Genomic DNA, 14,464 nt, shown 5'->3' with positions numbered 1-14,464 from the left:
TAGTATGGAACCTGTGACTTTACTATTATCACTGTCGTATGGACCTGCTAACAATCGATGGACTTTGGTTTCTCTCGTACCTGTTTATTTAATCGTATAATGAATGATATTTATAAGATCACATGTCGACATTATTATTGGATTGATAAATAGAAAATAATTCATGTCATATCAAGTTAAGCCACTGTTTATCTTGTTGCTGTTCCTAACCACCACTCATACACTATTTTATTTAACATATGTGAAACACAAACGATATACTAAAATATTCAACAGAACAAACACCACCCTATTCATAACACAACACATTTAACACACATTTATGTTGGAGGTCCATGAAACATACACATTGTTCTCATGTATTTAACAGAACAAACATCACCCTATTCATAACACAACACATTTAACACACATTTAAGTTGGAGGTCCATGAAACATACACATTGTACCCTCGTATTTAACAGAACAAACACCACCCTATTCATAACACAACACATTTAACACACATTTAAGTTGGAGGTCCATGAAACATACACATTGTACCCTCGTATTTAACAGAACAAACATCACCCTATTCATAACACACATTTAATTTAGAGGTCCATAAAACATACACATTGTACTCATGTATTTAACAAGACAAATATCACCCTATTTATAACACATTTAAGTTGGAGGTCCATGAAACACACATTATACTCATGTATTTAATAAAACAAACACTTGATATCGCCGATTCGTGAAATTCGTTCCACAAATTGAATGAATTCAGAAAACACACTTTTATTTTCGGGATCCATAAACCACACATGCTGTTAAATTTGTGTGATGGCCAGGTGGGTTAAGGCGTTTCACTCGTACGCTGAGGGTCGCGGGTTCGAATCCCCATCACACCAAACATGCTCGTCCTTTCAGCCGTTGGGGCGTTATAATGTGATGGTCAATCCAACTATTCGTTGGTAAAAGAGTAGCCCAAGAGTTTGCAGGGGTGGTGATGACTAGCTGTCTTCCCTCTAGTCTTGCACTGCTAAATAAGGGACGGCTAGCGCGGATAGCCCTCGTGTAGCTTTGCGCGAAATTCAAAAACAAATACTGTGTAAGTCAGTGAAATACATACATTCAGTGTAAAGAAATCTAAACGTATCTATAGATCGTGAAAGGTACCTTTAATATATGTTATTTTAAGTGGCGTATAATCAGAAATTTTATCATGATCTCTGAAAACCTACTTGGTTCACTAGAAGGAGATTAATGTTGGGTACCCTTTTCCTAAAAGTTGGCTTCCCCCGTTAGTACAGCGGTATGTCTACGGATTTACAACGCTAAAATCAGGGGTTCGATTCCCTTCGGTGAGCTCAGCAGATAGCCCAATGTGGCTTTGCTATAAGAAAACACACACTCCTAAGTGTTGTTATAATAAGGAATTCAGTTTGGTTGTAAACTTAGGTTTGGTTTGTTTAGAATCTCGCGCAAAGCTACACGAGTGTTTTCTGTGCCAGCCGTCCCTAATTTAGCAGTATAAGACTAGAGGGAAGACAGCTAGTCATCACTACCCACCGCCAACTCTAGGGCTACTTTTTTACCAACAAATAGTGAGATTGGACTTCAAATTATAACGTCCCCACGGCTGAAAGGGCGAGCATGCTTAGTGTGACGGGGATTCAAACCCGCGACCCTTAACCACCTGGCCATGTCAAGCTTGTAAACTCAAGTAGTAAACTGAAGGTTTTTTATTTAATTCAACAACTGATCTTCAGCTATCAATCATCAAATGTCCATTACTGTGTAACTAAGTTTTTTTTGTTGTTGTTTTTTTTTTTAATTTTGCGCAAAGCTACACTAGGGTTATCTGTGCAAGCCATCCCTAATTTAACAGTGTAATACTACTAGACGGAAGGCAGCTAGACATCACTACCCACCACCAACTTTTGGGTTATTCTTTAACCAACGAATAGTGATATTGACTGAAACATTACACAAACCCCTCAGCTGAAAGGACGGCTACTCGAATCCGTGACCTTAAGGTTACGAGTCGAGCGAACTTGTCACCTGGCCATGCTGTGCCGATAAGAAAGGAAGACGGCGTAGCTTCTGAATAGGCTTTAAGAGTGGATTAAGAATTGAGGTTCAGTTATGGAAATAATAAAATTTCATATTTTCGCAAAGTTTAAAAATCGTTTAGCTATAGAAAGGATGAGATTTTTTCTATAAATCAAATAATTTATGCGTAAGATATAACGGTCACGCAGACACCGTCGCTATGCAAGCATTTATAAAATCTTCATAAAGAGTCACAGCTAATTGTCTGTATAACTAAAATAACGTGTTATATTAAATCAGTAAACCTATTTGAAATAGAAACGTAGAAATACTTATAGCTTATGACAAGATAGTAAAATTTATATTTTTTTTACAAATCAAAACTACCCCATTTTATCCACAGCGTATTATAGAAAACTTTATACTTAAAGCAATTATTAAAATAAAATAAAAAGACGAAATTACTGGTAGGCTTAGCATAAAGTTTTGAAATACTAGATAATAAAATGTCATTTTTGTTTAGAATACATTAAAACTAAGGAAATAAAATGAATAATGACGTGATTAACAAAAGATACCGTCATCTTCGTTTCGGAAGCCCAGAATTGATTCATAGATCTACGATATACTTCTAGATTATTCCTATACAAGCATATTTTTGTTTATGTGTGTAATCATGACCCTTGAGTTTAATTTTTTCATCGCCAGGTGTGATAATCAAATTATTGCCTTCTCTAGGAATAAAAATAATATATAATATATATATATAATAATATATAGTTTCGTTCATATGTGGAATACATTCACGGGTAATTCTGTGTTTTAGTACTTATTTCGCTAAACAACAATTTATGGGCACGTTTAGTTCTAATTAAAATTATTCAGGCATGTTTTGAAAGTTGGAAAATGATAATAGCTGGACTTACCATTTTTTGTGTGTTATTTGTTTATTCACATATCAAAATATACTTTTCATACATATGTTAAAGGTATAAATAAAACATCCATACTCAATATAATTTTGAAACGTCATTAAAGTGAAATTAAAAAGAAGAGAAAACCGAAAGCTACTAAAATGTTAAAAATATGTAAGCGTTTAACCAACTTACCTGCTTGTTTTTAATTATACGTGGATCATATTGCGAGTTGTGACGAAGTCCTGCAACGTGATTTCTGTCAACTGCGATGACGTTTTCTTTCATATTCTATTTTTAGTACACTATGTTTTCAACGGAATTTGTCCAGTATCAAGGTACTACAACGTATTCTCGTTTATTTGTTTTCTGTCTTAGATTTATCAGAAAAGCTGGATAACATGTGCAATTAATCCAACCCCCTGGACTTCGTTTCTTTTCCACAAGTGATTATCTGATTTCGTTAAATGTAGTCATTTAATCAGGTGTTTTCTACACCAGGGTATAACCTTCATTTACCGAAGACAAAATAAATAATACATGATGTATTGAATGTGAAAAATGAAACAAAAATCGAGATTATATGAGAGATATTTATATATATATATATATATATACACACACTCTCATAAAGAATACGTGTGTTTACATACTCATAAATCTAGAAAACATGCAAGTTGAAGAAGTCCTGATGCAAAAATCATAAAAGCTTTATTATCCTATGAGCAGGTGGTTAAGGTACTCGACTCGTCATCTGAGGGTCGCAGGTTCGAATCCCCATCACACAAAACATGCTCGCCCTTTCAGCCTTACGGGTGTTATAATGTTACGATCAATCCCCTATTCGTTGGTAAAAGAGTAGTCCAAGAGTTGGCGGTGGGTGGTGATGACCAACTGCCTTCCCTTTAGTCTTACATTGCTAAATTAGTGATGGCTATCGCAGATAGCCCTCGTGTAGCTTTGTGCGAATTTAAAAAAAACAAACAAACCTTATTACCCGAACGCTTTCGATAAGTGGACATTTTTCCTTCAAGGCAAACTGATTCCCAGTTATAGGTTTTTGTGATTTTGTGTCATGTATATATATACAGTACAAATTGGTACATTTGGTGGTAATATGAGACAAAACATTTAAAGTCATTATTGCTGTTGGATACAATAAATGTACTACAACTACGTGCTTTTTAAAATATATGTAAGCTAAAACAGCGCGGATTTCTGATATGTACGAATTACTAGTAAACTTTGTTTGTTTTTAATTTTGCGCAAAGCTACACGAGGGCTAGCCGTCCATAATTTAGCAATATAAGCCTAGAGGGAAGGTAGCTAGTCATCACCGCCCACCACCGACTCTTGGGCTACTATTTTACCAACGAATACCAGGATTGGCCGTCAGATCATAATACCCCCACGGCCGAAAGGGCGAGCATATTTGGCATGAAGTGGATTTGAACCCGCAACCCTCAAATTACGAGTCGAGTGCCTTAACCATCTGGCCATGCCCGGCCTACTAGGAGAGTAGCAGGCGTTGCTCGCATAAATGTTGCTTTAAATATCCTGAATTATTTTCTATTAAATCAACTACATCAATCGTGATTTTTTGCACAAAAGACAAAACAAAAACAGAACACTAAATGATTTATTTACCTTACTAAGTATTTTGAATAAAATAAATAAGAATAACAATACGAAAAGAAAATATAAATTTGCTAAAGATATTTTAATCAACGCATGAGCTTTTCATGACATTCCAAGTTTACAAAAGAAAATTCTCGGCCTTTTGGTGTTCAGATTTCTGCTATTTGGTTAAATATCATTTGCGGCATATTCTGACTTTATTATCATTCCATTTCTAATGTGCGTCTACATTTTTAAAGCTACAGACTCGGGTTACTGATACAGTTTTGTGGGAGAAGTAATATGGACTACGAAGAGTTTATTGTTTGTTTGTTTGTGAATTTGGCACAAAGCTACTCGAGAGCTATCTGTGCTAGCCGTCCCTAATTTAGCAGTGTAAGACTAGAGGGAAGGCAGTTAGTCATCACCACCCACCGCCAACTTTTGAGCTACTCTTTTACCAACGAATAGTGAAATTGACCGTCACTTTATAACGCCCACAGGGCTGAAAGGGCGAGCATGTTTGGCGCGACGGGGATGCGAACCCGCGACCCTCAGATTACGAGTTGCACGCCTTCTTAACACGTTTGGCCATGCCGGGCCGAAGAGTTTATTAATTATCGTTGTAACACAACGTGAATGAACATATGTCGATACCAAACGGTTTTGTAAAGTCATCACATAGGTGATTCTTACGAGTACACGAAAGAAAATCAAAAAATATATGGCTAAAGCAAGCCTGTTGAGTTGAGGGAATGTGTGTGCACATGTTCGAGAGAAAGGATCAGTCTTTTTAAGTTAAAGGGAGGTAGAAAGTAGGCTCGTATGCATAGATGAAAAAGTGACGGAGGGAGGAAAAGGGCATGAATGAAAGCTCCACGGAGTTTTCAAGTCGTTTTAACACATAATTGATCATGGATAGGATTGTTCAGAGACGTCCTCACGCAGAGAAGAAAGATAAATAATAGTTTTCTTGACCACTCGTTACCAAAATCCGGTATTTTCAATTTGAGACCAATTGGTCGTCCTGTTTGCTAAAATATATTATATAATTTGACCTCAATTTGCGGTCTCAAAACGATGTGTATAAGAAATAGACTCAAAGAGAGACAGACATTCGCATTTATATATATATATATACACGAATTATTCAAACATTATATCGACACGTATGATTGGTTTAGAGACCCTACTTAATCTTTATTACTCGTGAAGTGTTTTATGGATTCTTGGAATAGATAATGTTCAATGGAATGCCAGTTTGTTGAGCGATATGTTAAACAAGCTGGAACGATAAATCACCGGTTAGATAACAGCAACAGATAAGCCTATTATATTTAATTTGCATTTTGATGCCTAAATATGCGTCTTTACCTGTTATTTCACAAGTCAATGTCATTTTGTTTTGCTTCAACAAAAAAAAAGATACATATTTAAAGAATGAAAGTCATAATATACATATATAAAGTCAAGGTATAGAAAATTTAATAACTTTCGTGTTTATGCCTTCTACGGTGGCCCGGCATGGCCAGTTAGTAGGGCACTCCACTCATAATCCGAGGGTTTCGGGTTCGAATTCCCCTCACACCGAACGTGCTCGCCCTTTCAGCAGTGGGGGCATTATAATGTAACGATCAATCCCACTTTTCTTTGGTAAAAGAGTAGCCCAATAGTTGGCAGTGGGTGGCGATGACTAGCTGCCTTCCCTCTAGTCTTACACTACTAAATTAGGGACGGCTAGCGCAGATAGCCCTCGTGTAGCATTGCGCAAAATTCAAACTAAATCTTCTACAGCGACATCTCGTGCACAGATAGAGTTAAAACTGGTGGTGTAATACTTTATGTCGCTGAACGTGCATTGATTTAACAGAAGTATCTATGCTTTCAAATGATAAATTAAACAATAGTATTATTTTGAAAATCATCCATCCCTAATATTAAAATGTTATCGAAACTTTAGCAACACATTTGTATGAAAAGCTGTCTATAACGCAAGCTGCCTTATCATATTATATGCCGATAATAAAAACAGATAATTTTAGCTTTAACATCCACATGTGCCGTATATGCCTCCAAGTAGAAGGAAATTAAATCGAACTTTTGCATTAATAGCATAGTGACTCCATAGTTTTTAGTAAGTAACCTATTCTGAAAGGATTATGAAATGTTTGAGGCCGACAAACGAGTCACTAATTATAGACACAATCTGAGGAAAATATGTGTTGTAGTGATAACTAAAGAGCCGTTCCTAATATAACACCGTAATACTAGAGGGAAAGCAGCCAGTCATCACCACCCACCGCCAACTTTTGGGATACTGTTTTATCAACGAATAGTGAGATTGACTGTCACATTATAACGCCCCCACAGCTGAAATGGGGAAAATATTTAGTGGAAAAAGGATTCGAATCCACGACCCTCATGTTACGAGTCGAATGCCTAAATCACTAAGCCATGCCAACGCAAAGAGTTACGATGATACATGAAAGGTTGAATAAGAAATGGATAACCGTCATATTCTACTAAATACGAAGTAAGTAAATGACTTCACTGGTGGTACAAAAAGTATTTAAATTAAGTAGAAACTGAACATTTTTAGGTGTTACAGTTCAAATGTCATGGACAATTATTAATTTAAAATTTGAAAATCTGTCTATGCAAGAACTACAGGTAGAGAAACATGTTAGAAATCACTATGTCCCTACATTACTCTTTCATAACTAGAGCGAGAAAATGTCTTAGTTAATACACACCTAAGCAACTTTTTTAAGGACGCTCGAATACTTTGTCAAAATGATTTCATCGATCTTAACTGTAACAGAAAATTATCATGGACAAAAGAAACAGCACAACGAAGGTAGGACTAAATTCCCTCGCGTTATTGTTAAGAATGATTCACGACATCTACATTCAGGAAATTCGGATGGTCAAACTGAGTTGCTGAATTCGCTTAACATAAGTTGTCCAAGAATCAACATCTGCTGTCTTCGATCTGATTATTTTAGGTTATAGAAAAAAAGTACACTGAACAAGTTAACACATAAGACTGTGTGAAGAATAAATTTCTTAGTCTTTGTTGTGGGTTTCATAAAGGATATGATGTTGTTTGTTTTCTTCGTTTCAGCGGTCGTGTTCGATTAATTCTTTTACAAAACTTATCCTGTTAAAGGCATCTTTAAAACACCATTTAGTAAGTTGCATTTAACCTTAAGCAAATGATAAAAAGTTTAAGAGTTATTGTCACAAAAGAAACATTTATCTATTACCACGAATCTATCTACTGTACCTCATTGAGACATAAACATAAGAAACGCGACCTTTCAGGTTGTTTGTAGGTAAAGATTATGAACAGTAATGTTTTTCTTGTTATTGTTTGTACCTTTCAAACAACTTAGATGGTCGCTTGTTGTTGTTTTTACATCCATACAAGTTATAAGAAATTCTATAAAGGCAGAATACAAACTTTTACGATGTGTGGTATAACCATGCAAGCGTTTTGGTAAAATGTTACTGGTGGTGACATTTTTGACCAATGTACAGAGGTTATAATTTCTCCAAATATTAAGTTACGTAAATCTCATGTAATTAATAGGTATACACATAGGATTCACTTAGCACATGTCTTTTGTTTGGTTTGGAATTTTGCACAAAGCTACACAATGGGCTATCATGGCTGTGCCCGCAACAGATACATAAACCCAGCTTCTAGCTTTATAAGCCTACAGACATGCCGCTGTGCCGCTGGAGGGCAAGTAATTGGTGCCCTTGGGAGCTAGTTGCCTAGGTTTCCTATACGGGGCCTGCCTACTTGTAAAAGTTAGTCCGTGCGAAAAAAAATATCAAGAAATTTTAAATTATAAATGTCTTGATTAAATAAAAATAACATTTCAATATAAATATAATTACTTTGTTAAAATTGCTATCTTTCTCGAACTTTGCTTCCCATTTATTTCAAAAAGATAATTATATGTTAAATCTGGAAAACGTCTTTGTTTTGTTTGTTTTAGCTTAAACGCTGAGTACTAGGAACCGTGGGGGTCTGTTCCCCCAGGAAGAAGGCTTGCGTGAAACTGCTCTCGGGTTGAATACCTATATTATCATTTTTGTTGCACGAAGTGCAGTAAAACTACTTAAACAATCTGGAATTTGAAGTTGGGTGTTGGTTTGTTCACATTGGGTTAACGCTACATGTTTCAACTGTTTCTTCGCATCCCCCTCGCGCCAAATATGCTCGCTCTTTTAGCCGTGGGGGCGTTATAATATGACGGTCAATCCCACTATTCATTGGTAAAAGAGTAGCCCAAGAGTTGAGGGTGGGTCGTGACGATTATCTGCCTTCCCTCTAGTTTTACACTGCTAAATTAGGGATGGCTAACGCAGATAGCTCTCGAATAGCTTTGCGCGAACTTCAAACAAACAATTACAACTAGTGTTACAGCCCTAGTTCAGTGAAGGAAAGTTCTTTCCAACTTTATTTTTCCTTTCTTGAAGAAATGGAATTGAAGGCAGAGGTCTCTGTTTTCAGTTCTTTTTAATGATTTAATAATATACACTTGATTGGCATTTCCATCTCCTTAAACCAGTGGTTCCCAAACTTTTTCAGCTTGTTACCCAATTTAACATGCCACAATAAGCATGTTACCCCTTTCACAAAATGTTTTCAACATTGATATATATGGCTAAATTAAACTAGAGATATATTGCACTTTATTTATTACACTTTATTTATTTACAATTTATTTATATAATTTATTTACACTGAATTACACTTTTAATTATTGTATTTGATCATTGTGCATTTCTAATGAATATTGCCAAAGATGTCAAGAACATCAGTGGGATGGATGGAGTTGCATACTTGAAGCTAGTTTAGGAATTCTTGGCTTTGTGGTTGAAAGTGCCAGCCTGGCATCGTTTGTAACATTCAAGCGAGTCCTCTTTTTTGTTTTCATCCCCAGCACGGTTAAGAACCCCTTCTCGCACAGATACGTTGTTGAGAATGATACCAACAACTTCAAGGTTCTCTTGGACAGAGTTGGCGAGTCAGCTAGTTGTGAAATCCAAAAGGAAACTGCATTTTGGTTTTGGAATTTGACTTTCAAGGCTTCATTTGCTCGCATTGTGATCCACTCCTCCTTTGCAGAGAAATCATCATCATGAATGGCCTCATCAGGTAGAGAAAAGGGATGAATGATCCACTGAAGACTGGCTGTTTTTAGGTCACTCTCTGGGAAGTAGTGCTGCATGCTTGTTTCAAGCCCCTTCAAATGGTCGCTCATCTCTTTGTTGATGGTCTGTAAAAGTGATCCAGTATCATAACTATTCTCCTCAACAAACTGGTCTAGGGTGGGAAACTGAGCGATCACTCCTTTCTCCAAGCGTCGAATCCAGAGTCTCAGTTTTCCCAGAAATGCAGTCACAGTGTGATGGGCATCAATAACAGTCGTGTTTTGGCCCTGGAGTTGCAGATTATCACTGTTCAGCTCCGCAAATATGTCAGCCAAGTAACAAAGTCGAGCAAGCCACTCCTTATCAGTGAACTTGATAGCAAAGGGAGATTCTTCTTGTTTCAGAAATTCCTGAAGAGCCGTTCGGAGCTCAATGACTCGACGTACAACCTTGCCTCGTGACAACCAGCGAACATCGGTGTGGTAGAGCAGAACTTGATACTGCTCTCCCATTTCCTTGCACAGCTCCCTGAATATGCGCGAATTCACATCCCTGGACTTGATGAAATTGACGATTTTCAACACATCTTCAAACACTAATTTCAGACTACCAGGCAGGTTTTTTGATCCAAGAGAGTACCGATGAATGATGCAATGATCTACAGAAATTTCTGGATTCACAGCTTGTATGAGGCCCCGTAATCCACGATTACGACCCATCATCGACGGTGCTCCATCGACGGAGACCTAGATTAAAAAAGAAAAACTACTATAGATTGCGTCAGTTAGTCATTCTTACTTATCTTTTGCGTTATAATTATATGGTTTTAATTTAATTTAACTTATATTGGTACTTTAGTATTTCAGTACGACAGGCACGATACTTTTTTGTGAATTATGTATAAAATATTAGCTACACTACAGCTACTTGTACAATAAATAAAACTATATGACTATATGCCATGTAATTCATTGTATTTATACTAATCTAGACTTTATATAAACATCTCTCCCTACCTGTTGAACGCTGTTTCAATCCAATCCATTCGTGGTAAAGAAACTGTTGATGATATTGAAGATATCTTCTCCCTTCGTGGTTGTCAGCAGATCTTCGCATAATAGGAACTCTTCTTTGATCTTGTCCTGGTGGACGTAACGAACGAACCCAAGGAGAACAGCACAACTGGCTACGTCACACGATTCATCAAATTGCAAGGAGAATTTGCTATATGAGCTTTCCTTGATCTCTGTTGTAACTTGGGACAGAATATCTGATGCCATGTCATCGACTCGTCGGCGGATTGTGTTGTTTGATAGAGATATGACACTCGCTTGATCCTCCCCACATACCTTGCTTACCATCTCGTATGCACAAGGCATAATCAGATTCTCTGCAATGGTGTGGCATTTTTGTTGTTCGGCAACTTTATATGCAACAAAGTAAGATGCTTCGACCGCAGCTTGAAGCTTTTGGGCTTGAATTCCAGATGAACCGAACTGGATATTCTTCAGTGCTACAGCCCGGCGCTGAAAATAAGCCTGATCCTCATTTTGAAGATTTGGATGGCACTTCTGGAGGTGAGCTGAGAGTTTTGATGGCTTGAGGCTTTCATTTGTCAACACTTTGTGACATACTACACATTGTGGCCGATCCTCTCCACCATAAGGTAAATTCACAAAGCCATAGCGAAGAAAGGCGTCAGAGTAGGTGCGCTTTTTAGACATTTTATTGTTTAATCTGTAGAAAAATAAAAATAAAAACTGCATAAAAAAGTGTGAACAATGTGAACTTATTATTTATTTTTTCTAGATAGCATTAAAAGAGCTTATTCAGCATAGGAATGATGTAATAGTAGGTAAATACTAACTGTACTGCACAGGGCAGTACACATACATACCAGGTTTTGTCTACCTCGGCTGATGCTCACATAGAAACTGACAGTGTGAAATAGAGGCAACCTCAGGCAGTGAGTGACGCGTACTGGACACGTCGATGAGTCATCAGGGTTACTGAGTGACTTGTGTTCTGAAGCATACTTGTCAAAATACTTTTAGGTTACCACACACTTAGATACATATTTTTTCTTTTCTACTACTGTATATTAGTTTTTGATGTTTATTGTTATTTGGTTTAACTTTATTACATACTTAAAATAGGTTTAATTTACAACTTTACATACTAAGACTAAGTTAACATTAAAAAGTTAACTTTTAGGTATTAATCCTAATACCAGCTACCTCAATGTTTTCTTGATTTTCAGAATTTTAACTTTTTTTCTGTCACCCCTCCAATACCCCCGATAAATTGTTAAATTACCCCCAGTTTGGGAACCACTGCCTTAAACACTAGTAGGCCTACTTGTTTTATCTCATTTCCATAATTATATAATAGTGCCAACATGAAATTGTTACACAATTTCCTACTTCCATGTGATTTAGAATCTGTGCATATTTGAGAAAGGCTATCTTTTCCTAAGAGCCCAGAGATGCACGCATCATCATGAATGTGACGTTCTTGTGCTAAGTTCTTAGCGAGATGACTCACTGTGCTGTAAATCATGGCATTATGGTGACAAATTAAACATCGTCATTGTATCCTCTTGAGTCCCTAAACACTGAGCAAGAGTTGAGAGCATTGTATTCTTCTGAAAGTCTGAAATCGTGTGCGTCTCTTTGATAACCAGGCATGTTATCATGCTATGCTTACAATTGTGGTGACATGATGTGTCATATCACACTTTGTGGTTTTAGAAGACAGTCACTTTGTTTCGTCAGTTTGGAAGAATCCCAAAGGGTTCCTACTTTTACCAACTGCGCCATCTGTAAGCATTGCAGTGAAAAGCTGATTTTAATCCAGTTTGTTTGTACACATCCTTACTCTTCTCAACCACTGTTGCTGCAATTCAGTGTTTTGCTATTCTTAGGTTTGTTAATAAACACTTAGTTTCCCTAGTGAGTCTTGGAACCTTCAGTTACTTAACACTAGTGTGACATTTTTCTCTCTTACCTGCTCTATGTTCCATTGGGCGAGAAGTAACTATCAAAGGTTTTATATAGAACATCTAGGAAATTCATCAACCCCACATTTCGAGAACAGATAAAAAATATTGACATACCTGTCCGTCATTGCTTATGATAATTTTTAGATAAGGAAACTGACTCTACTAGTTGTTCTTCCGTTCTCTGACCTTGTCCTCACTATTCAGCAGCTTCTCTCCTCTCTGTCATACGTTGCACATGATTTCAAAGAGGATCATTTCATGACCGTGAATAGAAAACTCACTATACAAAATAAACAAGCAAATATAAAAACACGTTCAAAATAGACCCCACAATAAACATTTCCCAGATTACTGGGCAATAATTACTCTTTTTTAAAAAGCCTTTTTGTTCAGGTTTACTGAGGTCAATCAGGTAAGGTCAAAATATTCGTAATACTGCAGGTTCGGGATTTTTAAACAATGAATAAATCAAACTTGAACAGTAATGGAAAGAAACACAAGTGAACAAATAAACCAAATTTTCAAATCTTTATTCACAGTAATGTTCCTTTAAGTATATTTCACTTTCTGACAGACGTACGCAAGGGAGATCTACGTGTTCGGCAAATCCCCCATATTTGTTTTTGGTGTTTCTTCAATTGAACAATGCTGTAAAAAACTTATTTCACTAACAGCGAACGTAGATGATTATTTACATCGTACCTCTAAATAGATGAGTAATACTGTAAACAAATCTAATATTAATGTTAGCATGCCACAAATTATTCAATGACAAACCCAATGTTCAAATACAGAACATTGTTCCGTGGAGGATTACTTAAAAAAAAACAGTAACCAGTCCTTTCTTTGACCACATCAACAGTAATCTTTTCTCCAGAGTAGATGCACATCTGAAGAAAGCAGCATTAGAACTTATACCTTCAAAACTCACACAGAAGTTTTCTAACTCTGACATCTGATAGGCTATAGATTTTTACAGATAAGATTTACCAAACCATGATATTTTTTACGAAGAACTTCATCGCTGGAAGATAAGATGGCTTTTTATACCTCTCCAGGACAGGCCACACATACTGGCTGACTGCTTAAAAGCGTGTTTCAGTTTACCAGATATCTTTATATTACTGGAACTCTTTGTCCCATTGCCATTAAGTTCATATTTATGTAAACGTTCGGTATCTGCTCTCTGCCGGTTGAATAATTACTTGAGGTGTACGCAAACCGAAAAACACTCCCAAGAAGAATGGATCATACTAACATATTATTTCTTTAGTGCATGATTGGAATAACTAATATAATATGGTTGTACAAAGTTGTTTAGATTAGTAATATAATTTAACAATCAATAATTACTCTGACTGTAGAGAATGAAGCAATTTACTGTAATAAAACATATATAGTTATGCCAATTAAAACCCAGCTCCACATGTGTTACAACAAAATGACGAGTTGTTGACTTTTCATTGGATGTTTGTTTTATATTTTTGTTTTGAGTTTCGCGCAAAGCTACTCGAGAACTATCTGCGCTTTTTTTGGATATTAGTGGACTTTATGTGAAGAACCACGCCATTGTTTAAGCCATATTTCATGCATAAATGATTCCAAATTTAAGACTATGTCCTTTATTTTCCACAAATTTTTTGAAGACCTCTAATAACTTGTTCTTCCACTGGCTGCTGGTGTTGAAACAGGAATCCTTAAAAATATTTACACAGGACTAGGA

The 14,464-nt window shown here is 36.5% G+C and overlaps 2 protein-coding genes across 3 annotated transcripts in view; both read right to left on the bottom strand.

The window, feature by feature from the left end:
* The window catches only part of LOC143231091 (uncharacterized), a 53,520-nt gene extending 50,283 nt beyond the window's left edge, over positions 1–3,237 (bottom strand). For both annotated transcript variants that reach the window (XM_076465638.1, XM_076465640.1), the window contains exon 1: positions 3,150–3,237. The gene's annotated coding sequence lies outside the window, so the exon portion shown is untranslated. The remainder of the gene's footprint in view (positions 1–3,149) is intronic.
* Positions 3,238–10,134: 6,897 nt separating this feature from the next.
* LOC143231090 (protein FAM200C-like) lies at positions 10,135–11,390 on the bottom strand. The gene is made up of 2 exons (XM_076465636.1): positions 10,757–11,390; positions 10,135–10,486 (listed from the first exon to the last, which is right to left on the bottom strand). Exon 1 carries the CDS (start codon positions 11,117–11,119, stop codon positions 10,772–10,774), a length of 348 nt encoding a protein of 115 aa, XP_076321751.1. The 5' UTR covers positions 11,120–11,390; the 3' UTR covers positions 10,135–10,486; positions 10,757–10,771.
* Positions 11,391–14,464: the final 3,074 nt, after the last annotated feature.

The sequence above is a fragment of the Tachypleus tridentatus genome, chromosome 10 (genome assembly GCF_004210375.1).
Source record: "Tachypleus tridentatus isolate NWPU-2018 chromosome 10, ASM421037v1, whole genome shotgun sequence".
In the NCBI taxonomy this organism is placed as follows: Eukaryota; Metazoa; Arthropoda; class Merostomata; order Xiphosura; family Limulidae; genus Tachypleus; species Tachypleus tridentatus.
This window is presented reverse-complemented; position numbering and strand designations above follow the sequence as displayed.